At 49.5% G+C, this 25497-nt stretch overlaps 1 protein-coding gene across 4 annotated transcripts in view; it reads left to right on the top strand.

Annotated features, from left to right (window-relative positions):
* The window catches only part of kcnd1 (potassium voltage-gated channel, Shal-related subfamily, member 1), a 140626-nt gene that overhangs the window by 77671 nt on the left and 37458 nt on the right, over positions 1–25497 (top strand). The window contains exons 5-7 of one of the 4 annotated variants that reach the window (XM_035738058.2): positions 6630–6725; positions 6929–7176; positions 7804–8753. The exons of 1 other annotated variant lie outside the window; for it this stretch is intronic. In XM_035738058.2, the coding sequence (XP_035593951.2) occupies positions 6630–6725; positions 6929–7176; positions 7804–8005 (546 nt within the window). In that variant the 3' untranslated portion in view covers positions 8006–8753. Of the gene's footprint in view, positions 1–6629; positions 6726–6928; positions 7177–7803; positions 8754–25497 lie in introns of those variants that run through there. 2 more of the 4 variants (XM_052481716.1, XM_052481715.1) reach the window with 2 other exon arrangements.

Below are 25497 nucleotides of genomic sequence, written 5' to 3'. Positions count from 1 at the left end.
GAATACAGTATTTAATCTAAAGTATGTTCAACACAGTAGGGAAGAGTGCATGGTAAAAGGTTACATATACCTACATTAATGCTTTTAGGAGGCTCCAAAGAATACAGTATTTAATCTAAAGTATGTTCAACACAGTAGGAAGAGTGCATGGTAAAAGGTTACATATACCTACATTAATGCTTTTAGCAGAGGCTCCAAAGAATACAGTATTTAATCTAAAGTATGTTCAACACAGTAGGGAAGAGTGCATGGAGGCTAAAAAAAGGTTACATATACCTACATTAATGCTTTTAGCAGAGGCTCCAAAGTGCTGGGATGGACTGATAAGATCAAGCACTTGTTCAGCCTTGTGATGAAACAAAATAACACTAAACCTTTTAATCTGAAGCTTTTTCTGTTCAGGAGACAGTTTTGTTGCCATGGTATCATTTACTGCATATTGTAACTAACGTAGCTTGTAACTAACTGCAGCTTGTAATTAACTGTAGCTTGTAAATAACTGTAGATTGTAACTGACTTTAGCTTGTAACTAACTGGAGCTTGTAACTAACTGGAGCTTGTAACTAATTGGAGCTTGTAACTAACTGGAGCTTGTAACTAATTGGAGCTTGTAACTTATTGTAACTTATTGAGCTTGTTCTTGGCCAGTAATGGCTGTATTTACTTCAGAATTAGACAGATTACTGTTCTCTCTGTCTCGCTTTCTCTCTCTATTTCTATCTCTAACGCTCTCTCCATTCTGGAACACCTTCACCACACCAGCACGTTCTGCTGCAGTTCCACTAAATCTGCATAAGAATGTCATGTCGCTGACAACAACACAAAACGGATGAATAAAGCACATTGTGGGGATCAGTCATCTTCAGTTTCAAAGGTGTTTAAAATAACCAAATGTCACATTGACAGTCATTAATATTTCATCCCAAACTTCCCCTTGATTAAATCTATCCACCGGAGGCAGTCCTGCAATTACGAAGGGTCACTTGCTACCCCCCCCAGAACGAGACAAAGTCTCATTGACACTGTGTTAACCAATGACATAAGGTCCCTGCCTACATGAGGCATTCTTGAGAGGTGTGTGTGATGTGGAATCCTATTGTGAGGTCATCGAGTCAGAGGACAGAAAGCAGATGTTGTGGACAGGTGGGTTATGGACACGCAGAGATAATGATGTTAGCAGCAGGGGACCAGAACAGATAAAGAGAGTTACTAGAGGATGAGTTGCAATTCACTGCTCTCACGAGTCACCCTCCACTCCTAGTTGTTTTCACCTCAATTGTATTACCAATACCCAGAACCTCACCTAAATGAAACATTCTAACATACATGGTCCAGCTTGTTATCACTTGGATTTCCCTAGTTATTGCCCTCCTGAGGAAAAATCATGTCATATAGTGTAAAATCACATCATATAGTATAAAATCACATCATATAGTATAAAATCATGTCATATAGTATAAAATCATGTCATATAGTATAAAATCTTGTCATATAGTATAAAATCATGTCATATAGTATAAAATCACATCATATAGTATAAAATCATGTCATATAGTATAAAATCACGTCATATAGTATAAAATCACGTCATATAGTATAAAATCACATCATATAGTATAAAATCATGTCATATAGTATAAAATCATGTCATATAGTATACAATCACATCATATAGTATAAAATCATGTCATATAGTATACAATCATGTCATATAGTATAAAATCATGTCATATAGTATAAAATCATGTCATATAGTATAAAATCATATCATATAGTATAAAATCACGTCATATAGTATAAAATCATGTCATATAGTATAAAATCATGTCATATAGTATAAAATCATGTCATATAGTATAAAATCACATCATATAGTATAAAATCATGTCATATAGTATAACATCATGTCATATAGTATAAAATCATGTCATATAGTATAAAATCATGTCATATAGTATGTTGGCCATATCCTCTTTTGAAATGCCCTATATGGAATATAGGCATTGGGTAATTATTCTAATGTTATCATTGCACATAACACATAACCCCTCCAGGATGACCCCTCCTCACAGAGACTCCCAATCACAGCCGGTTGTGATACAGCCTGATTCAAACCAGGGTGTCTGTAGTGACACCTCTTTCACTGAGATGCAGTGCCTTAGACCGCTGCACCACTGGGAGCCATATCCATATACATGGAAACCTTTCACCACTAAAATGTTCATCACTAAAAAGTAGTACCTGCCTCACCACCAAAGAGTTTGACTACCTGAAACCAAAAAGGGTTCTCCTATGGGGACAAACGAAGAACCCTTTTTTTTTCTAAGAGCGTACACTCAATGATGCCAAATATGATTGAAAACAATTCAACTGTAAATATCTCCTGTAACTTTCCTTAATAGCCGTAGCCAGGGAAGGAGGTGAAGAAGTGTTTCATCTTCCTGGCAGACATATTTCAGTATCCTAATCTCTTCACACCACTGGAGGACAGAAGAATATGAGAAGGCATTATGCTGATTTAAGGACTAGAGGTGATAGAGGAGGAGGAGGAGGCAGAGACAGAGAGAGATTGAATTCCCATCTTTACTAATGTACCAGGTTGAGTCCTGAGTAGTCTTTATTCTGTTTCTTCTCAGCAGTTGAAATCACTATAATCCAATATTTACAATCCCAGAGTGAGATCAGGGATCTATAAACCCATTACTTACAGGACTGCAGAGTTATTTATAAACCTAGAAGGGTTGTTTTCTCTCCCAAGTCTTTTCTTGGTTTTGGCTGCAGTATAGTCTCTATATCAGTTCGTGGGACGATGTTAGCGGACATGTCTGTAGTGATTCCAGCAGGTCGCCAGACTGGCTTTGTGACTAACAGAGCTGTTTCCCTGCTCCATCCCTCCCAGCCTGGCACACTCATGTCTCTCAGTCTAACAGAGTAGATCATCTGTATGGTAAGGATTTCGACAGGCTGTTCACTGTCTATAACAGTTATGATGGTGATTAACCACCTTGACCTGGAAATCTTAGCTAGATTTTTAGGAAGCATCTGAGGTGGCACTTGTCCTCTGGGGTTCTGTGTTCAAATCAAATCAGAGTTTTTTAGTCACAGATGTACAGTAATTGAAGGGTACAATGAAATTCTTAAGCTCCAAGCTCCATCAATGCAGGTCAAAGATAAGTGAGTGAAACAATAGTAATAATACCAGTAATAATACAAGTAATAATAGTAATAGTACTAATACTAGTACTCATAATAGTACTAATACAGGAAATAACAACAGTAATAATACCAGTAATAATACAAGTAATAATAGTAACATTACTAATAATAGTAATAATGCTAGTACTAATACAAGTAATAATAGTAACATTACTAATAATAGTAATAATGCTAGTACTAATACAAGTAATAATAGTAACAGTACTAATAATAGTAATAATGCTAGCACTAATACAAGTAATAATAGTAACATTACTAATAATAGTAATAATGCTAGCACTAATACAAGTAATAATAGTAACATTACTAATAATAGCAATAATGCTAGCACTAATACAAGTAATAATAGTAACAGCAGTACTAATAATAGTAATAATGCTAGCACTAATACAAGTAATAATAGTAACAGTACTAATAATAGTAATAATGCTAGCACTAATACAAGTAATAATAGTAACAGTACTAATAATAGCAATAATGCCAGTAATAATACAAGTAATAATAGTGATACTACCAATACTAGTGCTAATAATAGTACTAATGTCACGCCTTGGTCATTGTATTTTGTGTTTTTGTTATATGTTTGGGTAGGCCAGGGTGTGACATGGGTTTATATGTTGTTTTCGTATTGGGGTTTGTATTATTTGGGATCGCGGCTGATTAGGGGTGTAGTATAGGCTTGGCTGCCTGAGGCGATTCTCAATCAGAGTCAGGTGATTCTCGTTGTCTCTGATTGGGAACCGTATTTAATAATAATAATAAATAAATAATAGTAAATATATAGTATTTAGGAGCCATAGTTTCGCTTTGTATTTCGTGGGTGATTGTTCCTGTCTCTGTGTAGTGTTCACCAGATAGGCTGTATAGGTTTTCGTTCCGTTTGTTGTTTTTGTATTTATGAGTTATTTCATGTATCGTTTCGTTTTCATTTATTAAAGATCATGATTAACAAACACGCTGCATTTCGGTCCGACTCTCTTCTTTCAACAGACGAACACCGTTACAACTAATACAGGCAATAATAATGGGAGGAGCAAGGAAAGGGGCGGAAGCTATACTGTCACACTGGCAATAATAAAGTGCCTATAAGAACATCCAATAGTCAAAGGTTAATGAAATACAAATGGTATGGAGGGAAATAGTCCCGTAATTTCAATAATAACTACAACCTAAAACTTCTTACCTGGGAATATTGAAGACTCAGTTAAAAGGAACCACCAGCTTTCATATGTTCTTATGTTCTGAGCAAGGAACTTCAACGTTAGCTTTTCTTACATAGCACATATTGCACTTTTACCTTCTTCTCCATGTCACATTCTGACCTTAGTTCCTTTGTTTTGTCTTTGTTTTAGTATGGTCAGGGCGTGAGTTGGGTGGGTTGTCTATGTTCGTTTTCTATGATTTTCTATTTCTGTGTTTGGCCTGAAATGGTTCTCAATCAGAGGCAGCTGTCAATCGTTGTCCCTGATTAAGAACCATATTTAGGTAGCCTGTTTTCTGTTGGGGTTTGTGGGTGGTTATTTTCAGTCTTTGTGTGTCTGCACCAGATAGAACTGTTTCGGTTGTTACTTTGTTGTTTTGTATTTTGAAGTGTTCAGTTGTTTATTAAAAGATGAACACTAACCACGCTGCACTTTGGTCCTCTCCTTCTTCCACCCAAGACAACCGTTACACTCCAACGCTTTGTTTTTGCATTATTTAAACCAAATTGACCATGTTTCATTATTTATTTGAGGCTAAATTGAATTTATTGATGTATTATATTAAGTTAAAATAAGTGTTCATTCAGTATTGTTGTAATTGTCATTATTACAAATTTTAAAAATTACAAATCGGTCGATTAATCGGTATCGGCTTTTTGGTCCTCCAATAATCGGTATCGGATGGGGCGTGCCCAGCCTGGTTCTTCTTGAAGTCCACAATCAGCTATTTTGTTTTGCTGACGTTGAGGGAGAGGTTGCTTACCTAGCAACACGACGTCAGAGAACCTACCTCTTGTCTGTAGGCCGTCTCGTCGTTGTTGGTAGTCAGGCATAAAATTGTCGTCTGCAAACTTGATGATGTAGTTGGAACTGTGTGAGACCACGTAGTCGTGGGTATACAGGAGACAGTTCTTTGTGTCCTGGTTAACATCATTAGAGAGGGAGAAGACTTACTGTACAGACAGTCAAGGCAGTCACTCAGTAATAAGCTGTGGAGGTATACTGTCTACTCATCAGTATACTGTCAACTCATCAGTATAATGCCTACTCATCAGTATAATGCCTACTCATCAGTATAATGCCTACTCTTCAGTATAATGTCTACTCATCAGAATACTGCCTACTCATCAGTATACTGTCTACTCATCAGTATAATGCCTACTCATCAGTATACTGCCTACTCATCAGTATATGCTCTACTCATCAATATACTGTCTACTCTTCAGTATACTGCCTACTCATCAGTATATGCTCTACTCATCAGTATACTGCCTACTCATCAGTATATGCTCTACTCATCAATATACTGTCTACTCTTCAGTATACTGCCTACTCATCAGTATATGCTCTACTCATCAGTATATGCTCTACTCATCAGTATATTGTCTACTCATCAGTATACTGCCTACTCATCAGTATACTGCCTACTCATCAGTATAATGCCTACTCTTCAGTATAATGTCCACTCTTCAGTATAATGCCTACTCATCAGTATACTGCCTACTCATCAGTATACTGCCTACTCATCAGTATACTGCCTACTCATCAGTATACTGCCTACTCATCAGTATACTGTCTACTCTTCAGTATACTGCCTACTCATCAGTATATGCTCTACTCATCAGTATACTGCCTACTCATCAGTATATGCTCTACTCATCAATATACTGTCTACTCTTCAGTATACTGCCTACTCATCAGTATATGCTCTACTCATCAGTATATGCTCTACTCATCAGTATATTGTCTCACTCATCAGTATACTGCCTACTCATCAGTATACTGTCTACTCTTCAGTATATGCTCTACTCATTAGTATATTGTCTACTCATCAGTGTACTGCCTACTCATCAGTATACTGTCTACTCTTCAGTATAATGTCTACTCTTCAGTATAATGTCCACTCTTCAGTATAATGTCTACTCATCAGTATACTGCCTACTCATCAGTATAATGTCTACTCTTCAGTATAATGTCTACTCATCAGTATATGCTCTACTCATCAATATACTGTATTATTGCCTAAAGAATAACTCATTCTACAATGTTTGTTGGACAAAATCACCTCCCATTTGTGTTTATAATCTGAAGTTTGCTTACCACAGCAATACGTTGCCAACTACTAACTACCATTGCGTGTTACACTGATAAAGTATTTTCATGTGTGGCTATGTTGGGCTAAGTGAGTTGCTGTCTTGCTGTGTCCCTCAGGGTGGCGATAGTGACAGCACAGCTTTTTGTGTGAAGAACAGGTCCGCCTTCGAGCATCAACATCATCATCTATTGCAGTGCTTGGAGAAAACCACCGTGAGTGCTGCTTTTTAAAAATCTCATAGATAATATTGTCTGATACGTTTATTGCTCATTTTGATGTACTGTATATATACTCGGTTTCACACTTTCAGCAGTTATGAGAAGTTATCATATAGTATACAGCCACCTGCAGCTAGTTTAAAGATGGCCGTTCAGAGGCCAGGATCGACGTCTTTCTTTATTTTATGTGTTGACAGAATCACGAGTTCACCGATGAAGTCACCTACAGCGAGGTGTGTATGATGGACTCAATGGGCTTCCGCACCAGCCGCAGCACTTCCTTGTCCAGCCAGCAGGGGGCCACCACCACCTGCTGCTCCCGGCGGGCCAAGAGGAGGGCCATTCGCCTTGCCAACTCCACCGTATCTGTCAACCGGGGAAGTGTGCAGGAGCTGGACACGCTGCACGTCACCAAGACACCTGTTGGTACTCAGTACCCACAGAGGTACTGTACAGCACACACTGTCCACCTGATTCAAGGAGCCCACTCCTCCTTTCTATCTTTGCCTCACCACTCAATCACCTGTAGAGGCTGTTGATGTTTCACTACATTTAGCTCTGGCCTATTCATTAAGAAGAACATTCTGCTGATCTTGAATTACAAGCTGAGTTCGAACAGTTTCTAAGTTGTTCAAACTCTGCTGGCTCTAACTATGTTGATGGTGTCGATGTTTTGTCAAAACAACCTCCATTGTGTTTAATGAGAAATGTAGTTGAAAACAATGGGAACATTTATTTAATTTGTCACTGTAGCGTGACATTGTTTATTTTTAAGGGAAACAGTTGATAATGGTGAGTTTGTTTGTTTTATTGAGTGCTTGCATTTTTATACATAGTTGCTATGATGGATGTATCACTATACAGACAGTGGAATAACAAACAACTTGTCTTGAATACACTGATCTACTTTACAATGAGGACACATACAAGTCCTCTCAACATAAACACATTTGACTATTTTGGGGTAATGGTGACAGATACGTGCATTGTCTAACTTTATTTCGGTGTGTGTGTGTGTGTGTGTGTGTGTGTGTGTGTGTGTGTGTGTGTGTGTGTGTGTGTGTGTGAGCAGTCGCTCCAGTCTAAACGCCAGAACTGGAGACCTGAAGCTGAACTGTACTGACTACACAGCAGCCATCATCAGTATCCCCACTCCCCCAGCCAACAGTCCTGATGAGAGCCTACCTAACTCACCCGCCATCCCTGGCATCCTACGCAACTCTCGCTCCAGTATCTATAACACCCAGGAAACTGTCAAGATCTCCTCTTTATAACCCTCTGAAGCACAGGAGCTTGACCCATTGCACAAAACAACAGGAATGGGGTCTGTCAGAGAAGAACATGGGGAAGAAGGATGATAACATCCACACTCTTTGCAAATGCTTCACTCCGATACCAACGTAATGTCTACTGAATAGTCAAGGTAGGGGCAGTGTGAGAAAAATAAAGTAAATGAATTGTAACTATCCATTTGATGTGCTGGAACAGTTACTGTGAGGTTGACCTTTTGGCCCAGGGAGATACGGGTGGTGGGGGGTGGGGTGAGGGGTACCACAGACACAATCTGAGCTGACCAGGAACAGGTGACAATGCCTCTTGGACTCAGAGAAGGGACACAGATGGATGGTGTGGTTACTAAGAGTGCTTTTCAACAATAATATACCCACCGCGGCATCGAAAGCCTTTAACTTTTTAAAGATATGCAACGTTAGAACAAGCAGGAAAAACTAATATACATAATGTGTGTAAAGAAATTGCAGGGAGAGATTATAAAGATTATGAATAATTGCACAATTATATTGATATTTAAATACATCTTTACAGATAGAAATATGAATACCGTATTCTGCAATAGATATCTTTACACAAATGAATTTGAAAATAAAAGGAGTGATCGTTAGATGGTACTACACATGTAACATATTTTGTATCATACGTCTCTAAATCACATGCATCTTCAAACTTGTCAGTGTAATGACGAGCTTAATACAGCAGTGCATGTTCCTGTTCAGTAGACGGTGGAGAAGACTGAATTAGCTACTGATATTAGTCCTGTTCAGTAGAGAAGAGAAGCGGTGGAGAAGAGAAGCTACTGATATTAGTCCTGTTCAGTAGACGGTGGAGAAGAGAAGCTACTGATATTAGTCCTGTTCAGTAGACGGTGGAGAAGAGAAGCTACTGATATTAGTCCTGTTCAGTAGACGGTGGAGAAGAAAGCTACTGATATTAGTCCTGTTCAGTAGACGGTGGAGAAGAGAAGCTACTCAGTAGACGGTGGAGAAGAGAAGCTACTGATATTAGTCCTGTTCAGTAGACGGTGGAGAAGAGCTACTGATATTAGTCCTGTTCAGTAGACGGTGGAGAAGAGAAGCTACTGATATTAGTCCTGTTCAGTAGACGGTGGAGAAGAGAAGCTACTGATATTAGTCCTGTTCAGTAGACGGTGGAGAAGAGAAGCTACTGATATTAGTCCTGTTCAGTAGACGGTGGAGAAGAGAAGCTACTGATATTAGTCCTGTTCAGTAGACGGTGGAGAAGAGAAGCTACTGATATTAGTCCTGTTCAGTAGAAGAGAAGCGGTGGAGAAGAGAAGCTACTGATATTAGTCCTGTTCAGTAGACGGTGGAGAAGAGAAGCTACTGATATTAGTGGTGTCAGATACGACTAGCTCATCTGGCGTTTTGCATGGTATCTTATTTTCTTTCTCTCAGAACAGTTTGTTTGATTTATTTTTCCCTGACAACAACATTGTAACGTAATAATGATGTCTGCACCAAAAGTGTACATTAGGTTAAAAAAAATGAACAAAATAAAAAAACATTCAGGCATGTTCCTCGCCAGAATGCAAAGTGGGTCCGATTGTATGGTCTGTGTGTAGTAGGTTGGAAGGACATGTGCTAATTCAGCACAGATATGCATGGATACCGTTTTAGGTATTCTACATGTCCCCCCCCCCCCTCCTTGGGAAATCAAATGTAGAGGAGGGATTGAGCAACATCCACTGTCAATGAGTCATAAACAAGGGAGAAGAGGTTACCAGTAAGAAAAAAGTATCTATCCATCTTTGAGTTCACAGTAACCTGTCATTGACATCCATTATCACCAACAGTGTTTTTCAGTTCAGACGCTCTTGTAATATTGTGTTACGGGTTTAAGTGTATATGCAGCCTGTTGACGGCTGTGTAATACACAAGGTACTTCTCTCTTCAACATGCTAACATATCGGTGCTGTTACTGTACTTGATTGGACTATGAGATCTGGTGTTTACAATCCTACATTTTCTTCCCCCTCCTACAATTATTATTGTTTGCACAATATTGCAATGAAAAATCTGAAACTGCACTACAGCTGTTTTAAAGTTACATTACTATTTATTTGTTAGCTTTATTTTGGGTTATATAGTGCAGATAGGACTAGAGTAATGAGCACTGTTATGGATAACTATAGATTGTACACCAGACAATGAGATAAAACCAAAGATTTCTGGCATCCATTACTGGACGCTACAGGTTTGCCTATACAAAACAATGCCATAGATTCTTCAACGACTTGAGGCTCCCGAGTGGCGCAGCAGTCTAAGGCACTGTATCTCAGTGCTAGAGGTGTCACTACAGACCCTGGTTTGATTCCAGGCTGTATCACAACCGGCCGTGATTGGGATTCTCATAGGGAGGCGCACGATTGGCCCAGCGTCGTTAGGGTTTGGATGGGGTAGGCCGTCATTGTCTAGGTTAGGGGAGGGTTTGGCCGGGGTAGGCGGCATTGTCTAGGTTAGGGAGGGTTTGGCCGGGGTAGGCCGGCATTGTCTAGGTTCGGGAGGGTTTGGCCGGGTAGGCCGTCATTGTCTAGGTTAGGGAGGGTATGGATGGGGTAGGCCGGCATTGTCTAGGTTAGGGAGGGTATGGATGGGGTAGACCAGCATTGTCTAGATTAGGGAGTGTTTGGATGGGGTAGGCCGTCCTTGTCTAGGTTAGGGGAGGGTTTGGATGGGGTAGGCCAGCATTGTCTAGGTTAGGGAGTGTTTGGATGGGGTAGGCCGTCATTGTCTAGGTTAGGGGAGGGTTTGGATGGGGTAGGCCAGCATTGTCTAGGTTAGGGGAGGGTTTGGATGGGGTAGGCCGTCATTGTCTAGGTTAGGGGAGGGTTTGGATGGGGTAGGCCGGCATTGTCTTGGTTAGGGAGGGTTTGGATGGTAGGGTCTAGGTTAGGGGAGGGTATGGATGGGGTAGGCCAGCATTGTCTAGGTTAGGGGAGAGTTTGGATGGGGTAGGCCGTCATTGTCTAGGTTAGGGGAGGGTTTGGCCGGGGTAGGCCGCATTTTCTAGGTTAGGGGAGGGTATGGATGGGGTAGGCCGGCATTGTCTAGCTTAGGGAGGGTTTGGCTGGGGTAGGCCGGCATTGTCTAGGTTAGGGGAGGTTTGGCCGGGGTAGGCCGTCATTGTCTAGATTAGGGAGTGTTTGGATGGGGTGCAGCCGTCCTTGTCTAGGTTAGGGGAGGTTTGGATGGGGTAGGCCGGCATTGTCTAGGTTAGGGGAGGGTTTGGATGGGGTAGGCCGTCATTGTCTAGGTTAGGGGAGGGTTTGGATGGGGTAGGCCATCATTGTCTAGGTTAGGGGAGGGTTTGGATGGGGTAGGCCGTCATTGTCTAGGTTAGGGGAGGGTTTGGATGGGGTAGGCCGTCATTGTCTAGGTTAGGGGAGGGTTTGGATGGGGTAGGCCGGCATTGTCTAGGTTAGGGGAGGGTTTGGCCGGGGTAGACGGCATTGTCTCGGTTAGGGGAGGGTTTGGATGGGGTAGGTTGTCCAGGTTAGGGAGGGTTTGGCCGGGGTAGGCCGTCATTGTCTAGGTTAGGGGAGGGTTTGGATGGGGTAGGCCGGCATTGTCTAGGTTAGGGGAGGGTTTGGCCGGGGTAGGCCGGCATTGTCTAGGTTAGGGGAGGGTTTGGATGGGGTAGGCCGGCATTGTCTAGGTTACGGGAGGGTTTGGCCGGGGTAGGCCGTCATTGTCTAGGTTAGGGGAGGGTTTGGATGGGGTAGGCCGTCATTGTCTAGGTTAGGGAGGGTTTGGCCGGGGTAGGCCGGCATTGTCTAGGTTAGGGAGGGTTTGGAGGGGTTAGGCCGTCATTGTCTAGGTTAGGGGAGGGTTTGGCTGGGGTAGACCGTCATTGTCTAGGTTAGGGAGTGTTTGGCCGGGGTAGGCGGCATTGTCTCGGTTAGGGGGGTTTGGATGGGGTAGGCCATCATTGTCTAGGTTAGGGGAGGGTTTGGCCGGGGTAGGCCGTCATTGTCTAGGTTAGGGGAGGGTTTGGATGGGGTAGGCCGGCATTGTCTAGGTTAGGGGAGGGTTTGGCCGGGGTAGGCCGTCATTGTCTAGGTTAGGGGAGGGTTTGGATGGGGTAGGCCGGCATTGTCTAGGTTAGGGGAGGGTTTGGCCGGGGTAGGCCGTCATTGTCTAGGTTAGGGGAGGGTTTGGATGGGGTAGGCCGTCATTGTCTAGGTTAGGGGAGGGTTTGGCCGGGGTAGGCGGCATTGTCTAGGTTAGGGGAGGGTTTGGATGGGGTAGGCCGTCATTGTCTAGGTTAGGGGAGGGTTTGGATGGGGTAGGCCGTCATTGTCTAGGTTAGGGGAGGGTTTGGATGGGGTAGGCCGTCATTGTCTAGGTTAGGGGAGGGTTTGGCCGGGGTAGGCCGTCATTGTCTAGGTTAGGGGAGGGTTTGGCCGGGGTAGGCCGTCATTGTCTAGGTTAGGGGAGGGTTTGGATGGGGTAGGCCGTCATTGTCTAGGTTAGGGGAGGGTTTGGCCGGGGTAGGCCATCATTGTCTAGGTTAGGGGAGGGTTTGGATGGGGTAGGCCGGCATTGTCTAGATTAGGGAGGGTTTGGATGGGGTAGGCGGCATTGTCTCGGTTAGGGAGGGTTTGGATGGGGTAGGCCGGCATTGTCTAGGTTAGGGGAGGGTTTGGATGGGGTAGGCCATCATTGTCTAGGTTAGGGGAGGGTTTGGCCGGGGTAGGCCGGCATTGTCTAGGTTAGGGGAGGGTTTGGATGGGGTAGGCCGTCATTGTCTAGGTTAGGGGAGGGTTTGGATGGGGTAGACCGGCATTGTCTAGGTTAGGGAGGGTTTGGCGGGGTAGGCTGTCATTGTCTAGGTTAGGGGAGGGTTTGGATGGGGTAGACCGGCATTGTCTAGGTTAGGGGAGGGGTTTGGCCGGGGTAGGCCGGCATTGTCTAGATTAGGGGAGGGTTTGGATGGGGTAGGCTGGCATTGTCTAGGTTAGGGAGGGTTTGGCCGGGGTAGGCCGGCATTGTCTAGATTAGGGGAGGGTTTGGATGGGGTAGGCTGGCATTGTCTAGGTTAGGGAGGGTTTGGCCGGGGTAGGCCGTCATTGTCTAGGTTAGGGAGGGTTTGGATGTGATAGGCCGTCATTGTCTAGGTTAGGGGAGGGTTTGGATGGGGTAGGCCGTCATTGTCTAGGTTAGGGAGGGTTTGGATGGGGTAGGCCGTCATTGTCTAGGTTAGGGAGGGTTTGGCCGGGGTAGGCCGTCATTGTCTAGGTTAGGGAGGGTTTGGCCGGGGTAGGCCATCATTGTCTAGGTTAGGGAGGGTTTGGATGGGGTAGGCCGGCATTGTCTAGGTTAGGGAGGGTTTGGATGGGGTAGGCCGGCATTGTCTAGGTTAGGGGGGTTTGGCCGGGGTAGGCCGGCATTGTCTAGGTTAGGGAGGGTTTGGATGGGGTAGACGGCATTGTCTAGGTTAGGGGAGGTTTGGCCGGGGGGTAGGCCGGCATTGTCTAGGTTAGGGGAGGGTTTGGATGGGGTAGGCCGTCATTGTCTAGGTTAAGGGAGGGTTTGGCCGGGGTAGGCCGTCATTGTCTAGGTTAGGGAGGGTTTGGATGGGGTGAACCGGCCTTGTCTAGGTTAGGGGAGGGTTTGGATCGGGTAGGCCGGCATTGTCTAGGTTAGGGAGGGTTTGGCGGGGTAGGCCGTCATTGTCTAGGTTAGGGGAGGTTTGGATGGGGTAGACCGGCATTGTCTAGGTTAGGGAGGGTTTGGCCGGGGTAGGCGGCATTGTCTAGATTAGGGGAGGTTTGGATGGGGTAGGCTGGCATTGTCTAGGTTAGGGGAGGGTTTGGCGGGGTAGGCCGTCATTGTCTAGGTTAGGGGAGGGTTTGGATGTGGTAGGCCGTCATTGTCTAGGTTAGGGAGGTTTGGATGGGGTAGGCCATCATTGTCTAGGTTAGGGAGGGTTTGGATGGGGGTAGGCCGTCATTGTCTAGGTTAGGGAGGGTTTGGCCGGGATAGGCCGTCATTGTCTAGGTTAGGGAGGGTTTGGCCGGGGTAGGCCGTCATTGTCTAGGTTAGGGAGGGTTTGGATGTGGTAGGCCGTCATTGTCTAGGTTAGGGGAGGGTTTGGATGTGGTAGGCCGTCATTGTCTAGGTTAGGGGAGGGTTTGGATGGGGTAGGCCGTCATTGTCTAGGTTAGGGAGAGGTTTGGATGGGGTAGGCCGTCATTGTCTAGGTTAGGGAGGGTTTGGCCGGGGTAGGCCGTCATTGTCTAGGTTAGGGAGGGTTTGGATGGGGTAGACCGGCATTGTCTAGGTTAGGGGGGGTTTGGCCGGGGGTAGGCCGGCATTGTCTAGATTAGGGGAGGTTTGGATGGGGTAGGCCGGCATTGTCTCGGTTAGGGAGGTTTGGATGAGGTAGGCCGTCATTGTCTAGGTTAGGGGAGGGTTTGGATGGGGTAGGCCGGCATTGTCTAGGTTAGGGGAGGGTTTGGCCGGGAGTAGGCCGGCATTGTCTAGGTTAGGGAGGGTTTGGATGGGGTAGGCCGTCATTGTCTAGGTTAGGGAGGGTTTGGATGGGGTAGACCGGCATTGTCTAGGTTAGGGGAGGGGTTTGGCCGGGGTAGGCCGTCATTGTCTAGGTTAGGGGAGGGTTTGGATGGGGTAGCCGGCATTGTCTAGGTTAGGGAGGGTTTTGGCGGGGTAGGCCGGCATTGTCTAGATTAGGGGAGGGTTTGGATGGGGTAGGCTGGCATTGTCTAGGTTAGGGGAGGGTTTGGCGGGTAGGCCAGCATTGTCTAGATTAGGGAGGGTTTGGATGGGGTAGGCTGGCATTGTCTAGGTTAGGGGAGAGTTTGGATGGGGTAGGCCGTCATTGTCTAGGTTAGGGAGGGCTTTGGCCGGGGTAGGCCGGCATTTTCTAGGTTAGGGAGGGTATGGATGGGGTAGGCCGGCATTGTCTAGCTTAGGGAGGGTTTGGCTGGGGTAGGCCGGCATTGTCTAGGTTAGGGGAGGGTTTGGCTTGGGTAGGCCGTCATTGTCTAGATTAGGGAGTGTTTGGATGGGGTAGGCCGTCCTTGTCTAGGTTAGGGAGGGTTTGGATGGGGTAGGCCGGCATTGTCTAGGTTAGGGAGGGTTTGGATGGGGTAGGCCGTCATTGTCTAGGTTAGGGGAGGGTTTGGATGTGGTAGACCATCATTGTCTAGGTTAGGGAGAGTTTGGATGGGGTAGGCCGTCATTGTCTAGGTTAGGGAGGTTTGGATGGGGTAGGCCGTCATTGTCTAGGTTAGGGGAGGGCTTGGATGGGGGTAGGCCGACATTGTCTGGGTTAGGGGAGTGTTTGGCCGGGGTAGGCCGGCATTGTCTCGGTTAGGGAGGGTTTGGATGGGGTAGGCCGGCATTGTCCAGGTTAGGGAGGGTTTGGCGGGGTAGGCCGTCATTGTCTAGGTTAGGGGAGGGTTTGGATGGGGTAGGCCGGCATTGTCTAGGTTAGGGAGGGTTTGGCCGGGGTAGGCCGGCATTGTCTAGGTTAGGGGAGGGTTTGGATGGGGTAGGCCGGCATTGTCTAGGTTACGGGAGGTTTGGCCGGGTAGGCCGTCATTGTCTAGGTTAGGGAGGGTTTGGATGGGGTAGGCCGTCATTGTCTAGGTTAGGGGGTTTGGCCGGGGTAGACCGGCATTGTCTAGGTTAGGGGAGGGTTTGGAGGGTTAGGCCGTCATTGTCTAGGTTAGGGGAGGGTTTGGCTGGGGTAGACCGTCATTGTCTAGGTTAGGGAGGGTTTGGCCGGGAGTAGGCCGTCATTGTCTAGGTTAGGGAGGGTTTGGATGGGGTAGGCCGGCATTGTCTAGGTTAGGGGAGGGTTTGGCCGGGGTATCCCGGCATTGTCTAGATTAGGGAGGGTTTGGCGGGGTAGGCCATCATTGTCTAGGTTAGGGGAGGGTTTGGATGGGGTAGACCGGCATTGTCTAGGTTAGGGGAGGGATTGGCCGGGGTAGGCCGGCCTTGTCTAGGTTAGGGAGGGTTTGGATGGGGTAGACCGGCATTGTCTAGGTTAGGAGAGGATTGGCCGGGAAGGCCGGCCTTGTCTAGGTTAGGGGAGGGTTTGGATCGGGTAGGCCGGCATTGTCTAGGTTAGGGAGGGTTTGGCCGGGTAGGCCGTCATTGTCTAGGTTAGGGGAGGGTTTGGATGGGGGGTAGACCGGCATTGTCTAGGTTAGGGAGGGTTTTGCCGGGGTAGGCCGGCATTGTCTAGATTAGGGGGAGGGCTTGGATGGGGTAGGCTGGCATTGTCTAGGTTAGGGGAGGGTTTGGCGGGGTAGGCCGTCATTGTCTAGGTTAGGGAGGGTTTGGATGTGGTAGGCCATCATTGTCTAGGTTAGGGGAGGGTTTGGATGGGGTAGGCCATCATTGTCTAGGTTAGGGAGGGTTTGGATGGGGTAAACCGTCATTGTCTAGGTTAGGGGAGTGTTTGGGCCGGGATAGGCCGTCATTGTCTAGGTTAGGGAGGGTTTGGCCGGGTAGGCCGTCATTGTCTAGGTTAGGGAGGGTTTGGATGTGGTAGGCCGTCATTGTCTAGGTTAGGGGAGGGTTTGGATGTGGTAGGTCATTGTCTAGGTTAGGGGAGGGTTTGGATGGGGTAGGCCGTCATTGTCTAGGTTAGGGAGGGTTTGGATGGGGTAGGCCGTCATTGTCTAGGTTAGGGAGGGTTTGGCCGGGGGTAGGCCGTCATTGTCTAGGTTAGGGAGGGTTTGGCGGGGTAGGCCATCATTGTCTAGGTTAGGGGAGGGTTTGGATGGGGTAGGCCGGCATTGTCTAGGTTAGGGGAGGGTTTGGCGGGGTAGGCCGGCATTGTCTAGGTTAGGGAGGTTTGGATGGGGTAGGCCGGCATTGTCTAGGTTACGGGAGGGTTTGGCCGGGTAGGCCGTCATTGTCTAGGTTAGGGGAGGGTTTGGATGGGGTAGGCCGTCATTGTCTAGGTTAGGGAGGGGTTTGGCCGGGTAGGCCGGCATTGTCTAGGTTAGGGAGGGTTTGGAGGGGTTAGGCCGTCATTGTCTAGGTTAGGGGAGGTTTGGCTGGGGTAGACCGTCATTGTCTAGGTTAGGGGAGGGTTTGGCCGGGGTAGGCCGTCATTGTCTAGGTTAGGGAGGGTTTGGATGGGGTAGGCCGGCATTGTCTAGGTTAGGGGGGTTTGGCCGGGTATCCCGGCATTGTCTAGATTAGGGGAGGTTTGGCCGGGGTAGGCCGTCATTGTCTAGGTTAGGGAGGGTTTGGATGGGGTAGACCGGCATTGTCTAGGTTAGGGGAGGGATTGGCCGGGGTAGGGCCGGCCTTGTCTAGGTTAGGGGAGGGTTTGGATGGGGTAGACCGGCATTGTCTAGGTTAGGGGAGGGATTGGCGGGGAAGGCCGGCCTTGTCTAGGTTAGGGAGGGTTTGGATCGGGTAGGCCGGCATTGTCTAGGTTGGGAGGGTTTTGGCTAGGTTGTCTAGGTTAGGGAGGGTTTGGATGGGGTAGACCGGCATTGTCTAGGTTAGGGGAGGGTTTTGCCGGGGTAGGCCGGCATTGTCTAGATTAGGGAGGGTTTGGATGGGGTAGGCTGGCATTGTCTAGGTTAGGGAGGGTTTGGCCGGGGTAGGCCGTCATTGTCTAGGTTAGGGGAGGGTTTGGATGTGGTAGGCCATCATTGTCTAGGTTAGGGGAGGGTTTGGATGGGGTAGGCCATCATTGTCTAGGTTAGGGAGGGTTTGGATGGGGTAGGCCGTCATTGTCTAGGTTAGGGAGGGTTTGGCCGGGATAGGCCGTCATGTCTAGGTTAGGGGAGGTTTGGCCGGGGGTAGGCCGTCATTGTCTAGGTTAGGGAGGGTTTGGATCTGGTAGGCCGTCATTGTCTAGGTTAGGGGAGGGTTTGGATGTGGTAGGCCGTCATTGTCTAGGGTTAGGGGAGGGTTTGGATGGGGTAGGCCCGTCATTGTCTAGGTTAGGGAGGGTTTGGATGGGGTGGCCGTCATTGTCTAGGTTAGGGGAGGGTTTGGCGGGGTAGGCCGTCATTGTCTAGGTTAGGGGAGGGTTTGGCGGGGTAGGCCATCATTGTCTAGGTTAGGGGAGGTTTGGATGGGGTAGGCCGGCATTGTCTAGGTTAGGGGAGGTTTGGCCGGGGTAGGCCGGCATTGTCTAGGTTAGGGAGGGTTTGGATGGGGTGAGCCGGCATTGTCTAGGTTAGGGGAGGTTTTGCCGGGGTAGGCCGGCATTGTCTAGGTTAGGGAGGTTTGGATTAGGCCGTCATTGTCTAGGTTAAGGGAGGGTTTGGCCGGGGTAGGCCGTCATTGTCTAGGTTAGGGGAGGGTTTGGATGGGGTAGACCGGCATTGTCTAGGTTAGGGAGGTTTGGCCGGGTAGGCCGGCATTGTCTAGATTAGGGAGGGTTTGGATGGGGTAGGCCGGCATTGTCTAGGTTAGGGGGAGGTTTGGCCGAGGTAGGCCGTCATTGTCTAGGTTAGGGGAGGGTTTGGAGGGGTAGACGGCATTGTCTAGGTTAGGGAGGGTTTTATCGAGGTAGGCCGTCATTGTCTGGTTAGGGAGGGTTTGGATGGGGTAGGCCGTCATTGTCTAGGTTAGGGAGGGTTTGGATGGGGTAGACCGGCATGTCTAGGTTAGGGGAGGTTTGGCCGGGGTATCCCCAGCATTGTCTAGATTAGGGGTTTGGATGGGGTAGGCTGGCATTGTCTAGGTTAGGGGAGGGTTTGGATGGGGTGAGCCGGCATTGTCTAGATTAGGGGAGGTTTGGCCGGGTAGGGATTGTCTAGATTAGGGAGGTTGGATGGGGTAGGCGGCCTTGTCTCGGTTAGGGGGGTTTGGATGAGGTGGTGAACCGGCATTGTCTAGGTTAGGGAGGGTTTGGATGGGGGTAGGCCGGCATTGTCTAGGTTAGGGAGTTTGGATCGAGGTAGGCCGGCATTGTCTAGGTTAGGAGGGTTTGGATGGGGTAGGCCGTCATTGTCTAGGTTAGGGAGGTTGGATGAGGGTAGACCGGCATTGTCTGGGTTGGGGAGGTTTTGGCCGGGTAGGCCGGCATTGTCTAGATTAGGGAGGGTTTGGATGGGAAGTAGGCTGGCATTGTCTAGGTTAGGGAGGGTTTGGCGGGGTAGGCGTCATTGTCTAGATTAGGGGAGGTTTGGATGGGGTAGGCTGGCATTGTCTAGGTTAGGGGAGGGTTTGGATGGGGTGGCCATCATTGTCTAGGTTGGGGAGGGTTTGGATGTGATAGGCCGTCATTGTCTAGGTTAGGGGAGGGTTGGATGGGAGGACGTCATTGTCTAGGTTAGGGGAGGGTTTGGATGGGGTAGGCCGTCATTGTCTGGGTTAGGGAGGTTTGGCCTGGAGGTGTGGTCCAGGTTGAGGAGGTTTGGCGTCATTGTCTAGGATTAGAGGTTTGATGGTTTGGCATTGTGGGGTTAGGGGGAGGTTTGGCGGGGTAGGCCGTCATTGTCTAGGTTGGGGAGGTTTGGATGGGGTAGGCCGGCATTGTCTAGGTTAGGGAGGGTTTGGATGGGGTAGGCCGTCATTGTCTAGGTTAGGGAGGGTTTGGATGGGGTAGGCCGGCATTGTCTAGGTTAGGGGAGGTTTGGTCGGGTAGGCCATCATTGTCTAGGTTAGGGGAGGTTTGGATGGGTAGTGCCGTCATTGTCTAGGTTGAGAGGTTTGGGGGTAGGCCGTCATTGTCTAGGTTAGGGAGGTTTGGATGGGGTAGACCGTCATTGTCTAGGTTAGGGGAGGTTTGGCAGGCCGTCATTGTCTAGGTTAGGGAGGGTTTGGCAGGGTAGGCCGTCATTGTCTAGGTGGGGAGGGTTTGGATGGGGTAGGCCGGCATTGTCTGGGGGAGGGTTTGGCAGGTGACCGTCATTGTCTGGGTTAGTTTGGCGGGGTAGGCCGTCATTGTCCCTAGGTTAGGGAGGTTTGGATGGGGTAGGCCGGCAGTCCTTTAGGGGAGGCCTAATGAGGTAGGTCAGTGTCTAGGTTAGGGGAGGTTTGGATGGGGTAGGCCGTCATTGTCTAGGTTAGGGAGGGGTTTGGCCGGGGTAGGCCGTCGTATCTAGGTTAGGGAGGGTTTGGATGGGGTAGGCCATTGTCTAGGTTAAGGGAGGTTTGGCGGGGTAGGCCGTCATTGTCTAGGTTAGGGAGGGTTTGGATGGGGTAGGCCATCATTGTCTAGGTTAGGGGAGGGTTTGGATGGGGTAGGCCGTCATTTGTCTGGGTTAGGGAGGGTTTGGCCTATAGGGGAGGGGTTTGGCTTAGGCCGTCATTGTCTAGGTTAGGGAGGGTTTGGATGTGGTAGGCCGTCATTGTCTCAGGTTAGGGAGGGTTTGGATGTGGTAGGCCGTCATTGTCTGGGGTTAGGGGAGGTTTGGATGGGGTAGGCCGTCATTGTCTAGGTTAAAGAGGTTTGGATGGGGGTAGGCCGTCATTGTCTAGGTTAGGGAGGGTTTGGGGGGTAGGCCGTCATTGTCTGGGTTGAGAGGTTTGGGGTAGGCCATCATTGTCTAGGTTAGGGGAGGGTTTTGGATGGGGTAGACGTCATTGTCTAGGTTAGGGAGGGTTTGGCGGGGTAGGCCGTCATTGTCTGGGTTAGGGAGGTTTGGATGGGTAGGGGCATTGTCTAGGTTAGGGAGAGGTTTTGCGGGTAGGCGGCATTGTCTAGGTTAGGGAGGGTTTGGATGGGGTAGGCTGGCATTGTCTAGGTTAGGGAGGGGTTTGACGAGGGCCAAGCCATGTCTAGGAATTGGGGAGGGTTTGGATGGTGAGGCCATCATTGTCTAGGTTAGGGAGGGCCTGGATGGGGTAGGCCATCATTGTCTAGGTTAGGGAGGGTTTGGATGGGTAGGCCATCATTGTCTAGGTTAGGGGAGGGCTTGGATGGGGTAGGCCGGCATTGTCTAGGTTAGGGGGAGGGTTTGGCCGGGGCCGTCATTGTCTGGGTTAGGGGAGGTTTGGATGGGGTAGGACGTCTGTTGTCTAGGTTGGGGAGGGGGTTTGGATGTGGTAGGCCGGCATTGTCTGAGGTTGGGGAGGTTTGGATGGGGTAGGCACGTCATTGTCTAGGATTAGGGAGGGTTTGGATAGGTGGCCGTCATTGTCTAGGTTAGGGGAGGGTTTGGATCTGGTAGATGGTCATTGTCTAGGTTAGGGAGGTTTGGCGGGGTAGGCCATTGTCTAGATTGGGAGGTTTGGATGGGGTAGGCGGCATTGTCTAGGTTAGGGGAGGTTTGCTTGAGGTAGGCCGTCATTGTCTAGGTTAGGGGAGGGTTTGGATGGGGTAGGCGGCATTGTCTGGGATTGGGGAGGGTTTGGCGGGGTAGGCCCGGCATTGTCTAGGATGGGGAGGTTTGGATGGGGTAGGCCGTCGTCTAGGTTAGGGGAGGTTTGGATGGGGTGAACCGGCATTGTCTGGGTTAGGGAGGGTTTGGCCGGGGTAGGCCGTCATTGTCTAGGTTAGGGGAGGGTTTGGATGGGGTGAGCCCGGCATTGTCTAGGTTAGGGGGGTTTGGCCGGTAGGCCGGCATTGTCTCTAGATTAGGGAGGTTTGGATGGGGTAGGCTGGCATTGTCTCGGTTAGGGGAGGGGTTTGGCCTAGGGTAGGCCGTCATTGTCTAGGTTAGGGGAGGGTTTGGATGTGATAGGTCATTGTCTAGGTTAGGGGAGGGTTTGGATGGGGGTAGGGCCGTCATTGTCTAGGTTAGGGGAGGGTTTGGATGGGGTAGACGGCATTGTCTAGGTTAGGGGAGGGTTTGGCCGGGGTAGGTCATTGTCTAGGTTAGGGAGGGTTTGGCGAGGTAGGCCGTCATTGTCTAGGTTAGGGGGGTTTGGATGGGGTAGGGCATTGTCTCGGTTAGGGAGGGTTTGGCCGAGGTGTTGTCTAGGTTAGGGAGGGTTTGGATGGGGTAGGCCGTCATTGTCTAGGTTAGGGGAGGGTTTGGATGGGGTGACCGGCATTGTCTAGGTTAGAGGGCTGGGGAGGGGCATTGTCTAGATTAGGGAGGGTTTGGATGGGGTAGGCTGGCATTGTCTAGGTTAGGGAGGTTTGGCCGGGGTAGGCCGGCATTGTCTAGATAGGGAGGTTTGGATGGGGTAGGCTGGCATTGTCTAGGTTAGGGGAGGTTTGGCCGGTAGGCCGTCATTGTCTAGGTTAGGGAGGGTTTGGATGTGATAGGCCGTCATTGTCTAGGTTAGGGAGGGTTTGGATGGGGTAGGCCGTCATTGTCTGGTTAGGGGAGGTTTGGATGGGATGAGCCGTCATTGTCTAGGTTAGGGAGGGTTTGGCCGGGGTAGGCCATCATTATCTAGGTTAGGGGAGGTTTGGCAGGTGAGCCATCATTGTCTAGGTTAGGAGGGTTTGGATGGGGTAGGCCGGCATTGTCTAGGTTAGGGAGGTTTGGCGGGGTAGGCCGTCATTGTCTAGGTTAGGGGAGGGTTTGTATGGGGGTAGACGGCATTGTCTAGGTTAGGGGAGGTTTGGCGGGGTAGGCGGCATTGTCTGGGTTAGGGAGGGTTTGGATGGGGTAGACGGCATTGTCTAGGTTAGGGAGGTTTTGGCCCGGGGTAGGCGGCATTGTCTAGGTTAGGGAGGGTTTGGATGGGGTAGGCCGTCATTGTCTAGGTTAAGGGAGGGTTTGGCGGGGTAGGCCGTCATTGTCTAGGTTGGGGAGGTTTGGATGGGGTAGGCCGGCATTGTCTAGGTTAGGGAGGTTTGGCCGGGGTAGGCCGTCATTGTCTAGGTTAGGGGAGGTTTGGCCGGGTAGGCCGTCATTGTCTAGGTTAGGGGAGGTTTGGATGGGGTAGACGGCATTGTCTAGGTTAGGGGGAGGGGTTTGGCGGGGTAGACCGTCATTGTCTAGGTTAGGGGAGGGTTTGGCTGGGGTAGGCCGTCATTGTCTAGGTTAGGGAGGGTTTGGATGGGGTAGACGGCATTGTCTCGGTTAGGGGAGGGTTTGGATGAGGTAGGCCGTCAGTGTCTAGGTTAGAGGGAGGGTTTGGATGGGGTAGGGCCGGCATTGTCTAGGTTAGGGGAGGTTTGGCGGGGTAGGCCGGCATTGTCTAGGTTAGGGGAGGGTTTTGGATGGGGTAGGCCGTCATTCTCTAGGTTAAGGAGGGTTTGGCCGGGTAGGCCGTCATTGTCTAGGTTAGGGGAGGGTTTGGATGGGGTAGGCCATCATTGTCTAGGTTAGGGGAGGGGTTTGGATGGGGTGGCCGTCATTGTCTAGGTTAGGGGAGGTTTGGCCGGGATAGGCCGTCATTGTCTGGTTAGGGGAGGGCTTGGCGGGGTAGGCCGTCATTGTCTAGGTTAGGGGAGGGTTTGGATGTGGTAGGCCGTCATTGTCTAGGTTAGGGGAGGTTTGGATGTGGTAGGCCGTCATTGTCTAGGTTAGGGGGGTTTGGATGGGGTGAGCCGTCATTGTCTAGGTTAGGGGAGGGTTTGGATGGGGTAGGCCGTCATTGTCTAGGTTAGGGAGGGTTTGGCCGGGTGAGCCGTCATTGTCTAGGTTAGGGGAGGTTTGGCCGGGGTAGGCCATCATTGTCTAGGTTAGGGAGGTTTGGATGGGGTAGGCCCATTGTCTAGGTTAGGGGAGGGTTTGACCGGGGTAGGCCGTCATTGTCTAGGTTAGGGAGGGTTTGGATGGGGTGAGGGTTTCTGGGTTAGGGAGGGTTTGACGGGGTAGGCCGGCATTGTCTAGGTTAGGGAGGGTTTGGATGGGGTAGGCCGGCATTGTCTAGGTTAGGGGAGGGTTTGGCGGGGTAGGCCGGCATTGTCTAGGTTAGGGGAGGGTTTGGATGGGGTAGGCCGTCATTGTCTAGGTTAAGGGAGGGTTTGGCGGGGTAGGCCGTCATTGTCTAGGTTAGGGGAGGGTTTGGATGGGGTAGACCCGGCATTGTCTAGGTTAGGGGAGGGTTTGGCCGGGGGTAGGCATTGTCTAGATTAGGGGAGGGTTTGGATGGGGTAGGCCGGCATTGTCTCGGTTAGGGGAGGGTTTGGATGAGGTGAGCCGTCATTGTCTAGGTTAGGGGAGGTTTGGATGGGGTAGGCCGGCATTGTCTAGGGTTAGGGGAGGTTTGGCCGGGTAGACGGCATTGTCTAGGTTAGGGAGGGTTTGGATGGGGTAGGCCGTCATTGTCTAGGTTAGGGAGGGTTTGGATGGGGTAGACCGGCATTGTCTAGGTTAGGGGAGGTTTGGCCGGGTAGGCCGTCATTGTCTAGGTTAGGGAGGGTTTGGATGGGGTAGACCGGCATTGTCTAGGTTAGGGAGGGTTTGGCCGGGGTAGGCGGCATTGTCTAGATTAGGGAGGGTTTGGATGGGGTAGGCTGGCATTGTCCAGGTTAGGGGAGGGTTTGGCCGTCATTGTCTAGATTAGGGGAGGTTTGGATGGGGTAGGCTGGCATTGTCTAGGTTAGGGGGCTTCAGGGTAGTTTGGGGAGGTTTGGAGGCCGTCAGCTTGTCTAGGAAGTTAGGAGGTTTTGGATGTGGTAGGCCGTCATTGTCTAGGTTAGGGAGGGTTTGGATGGGGTAGGCCGTCATTGTCTAGGTTAGGGGAGGTTTGGATGGGAGGTAGGCCGTCATTGTCTAGGTTAGGAGGTTTGGATGGGGTAGGCCCGTCATTGTCTAGGTTAGGGGAGGTTTGGCGAGGTAGGCCCGTCATTGTCTAGGTTAGGGGGGTTTGGATGGGGTAGGCCGTCATTGTCTAGGTTAGGGAGGGTTTGGCGGGGGTGAACCCGTCATTGTCTGGGTTAGGGGAGGTTTGGCAGGTAGGCCGTCATTGTCTAGATTAGGAGGTTTGGATGGGAGTAGGCTGGCATTGTCTCGGTTAGGGGAGGGTTTGGATGGTAGGCCGTCATTGTCTAGATTAGGGGAGGGTTTGGATGGGGTGGCTGGCATTGTCTAGGTTGGGGAGGTTTGGCCGGGGTAGTCCGTCATTGTCTAGGTTAGGGGAGGGTTTGGATGTGATAGGCCGTCATTGTCTAGGTTAGGGGAGGGTTTGGATGGGGTAAAGGCCGTCATTGTCTAGGTTAGGGGAGGGTTTGGATGGGGTAGGCCGTCATTGTCTAGGTTAGGGAGGGTTTGGCGGGGTAGGCCGTCATTGTCTAGGTTAGGGGAGGGTTTGGCGGGGTAGGCCGTCATTGTCTGGGATTAGGGGGAGGGTTTGGATGGGGGTGAGCCGGCATTGTCTAGGTTAGGGGAGGGTTTGGCGGGTAGGCCGTCATTGTCCTAGGTTAGGGAGGTTTGGCCGGGGTAGGTGCGTCATTGTCTAGGTTAGGGGAGGAGGTTTGGATGGGGTAGGCGGCATTGTCTCGGTTGGGGAGGGTTTGGATGAGTAGGCCGTCAGGATGTCTGGAGTTAGGGGAGGTTTGGATGGGGTAGGCCGGCATTGTCTAGGTTAGGGGAGGGTTTGGCCGGGGTAGGCCGGCATTGTCTAGATTAGGAGGGTTTGGATGGGGTAGG

This window comes from Oncorhynchus keta, chromosome 27, assembly GCF_023373465.1.
Source record: "Oncorhynchus keta strain PuntledgeMale-10-30-2019 chromosome 27, Oket_V2, whole genome shotgun sequence".
In the NCBI taxonomy this organism is placed as follows: domain Eukaryota; kingdom Metazoa; phylum Chordata; class Actinopteri; order Salmoniformes; family Salmonidae; genus Oncorhynchus; species Oncorhynchus keta.
This window is presented reverse-complemented; position numbering and strand designations above follow the sequence as displayed.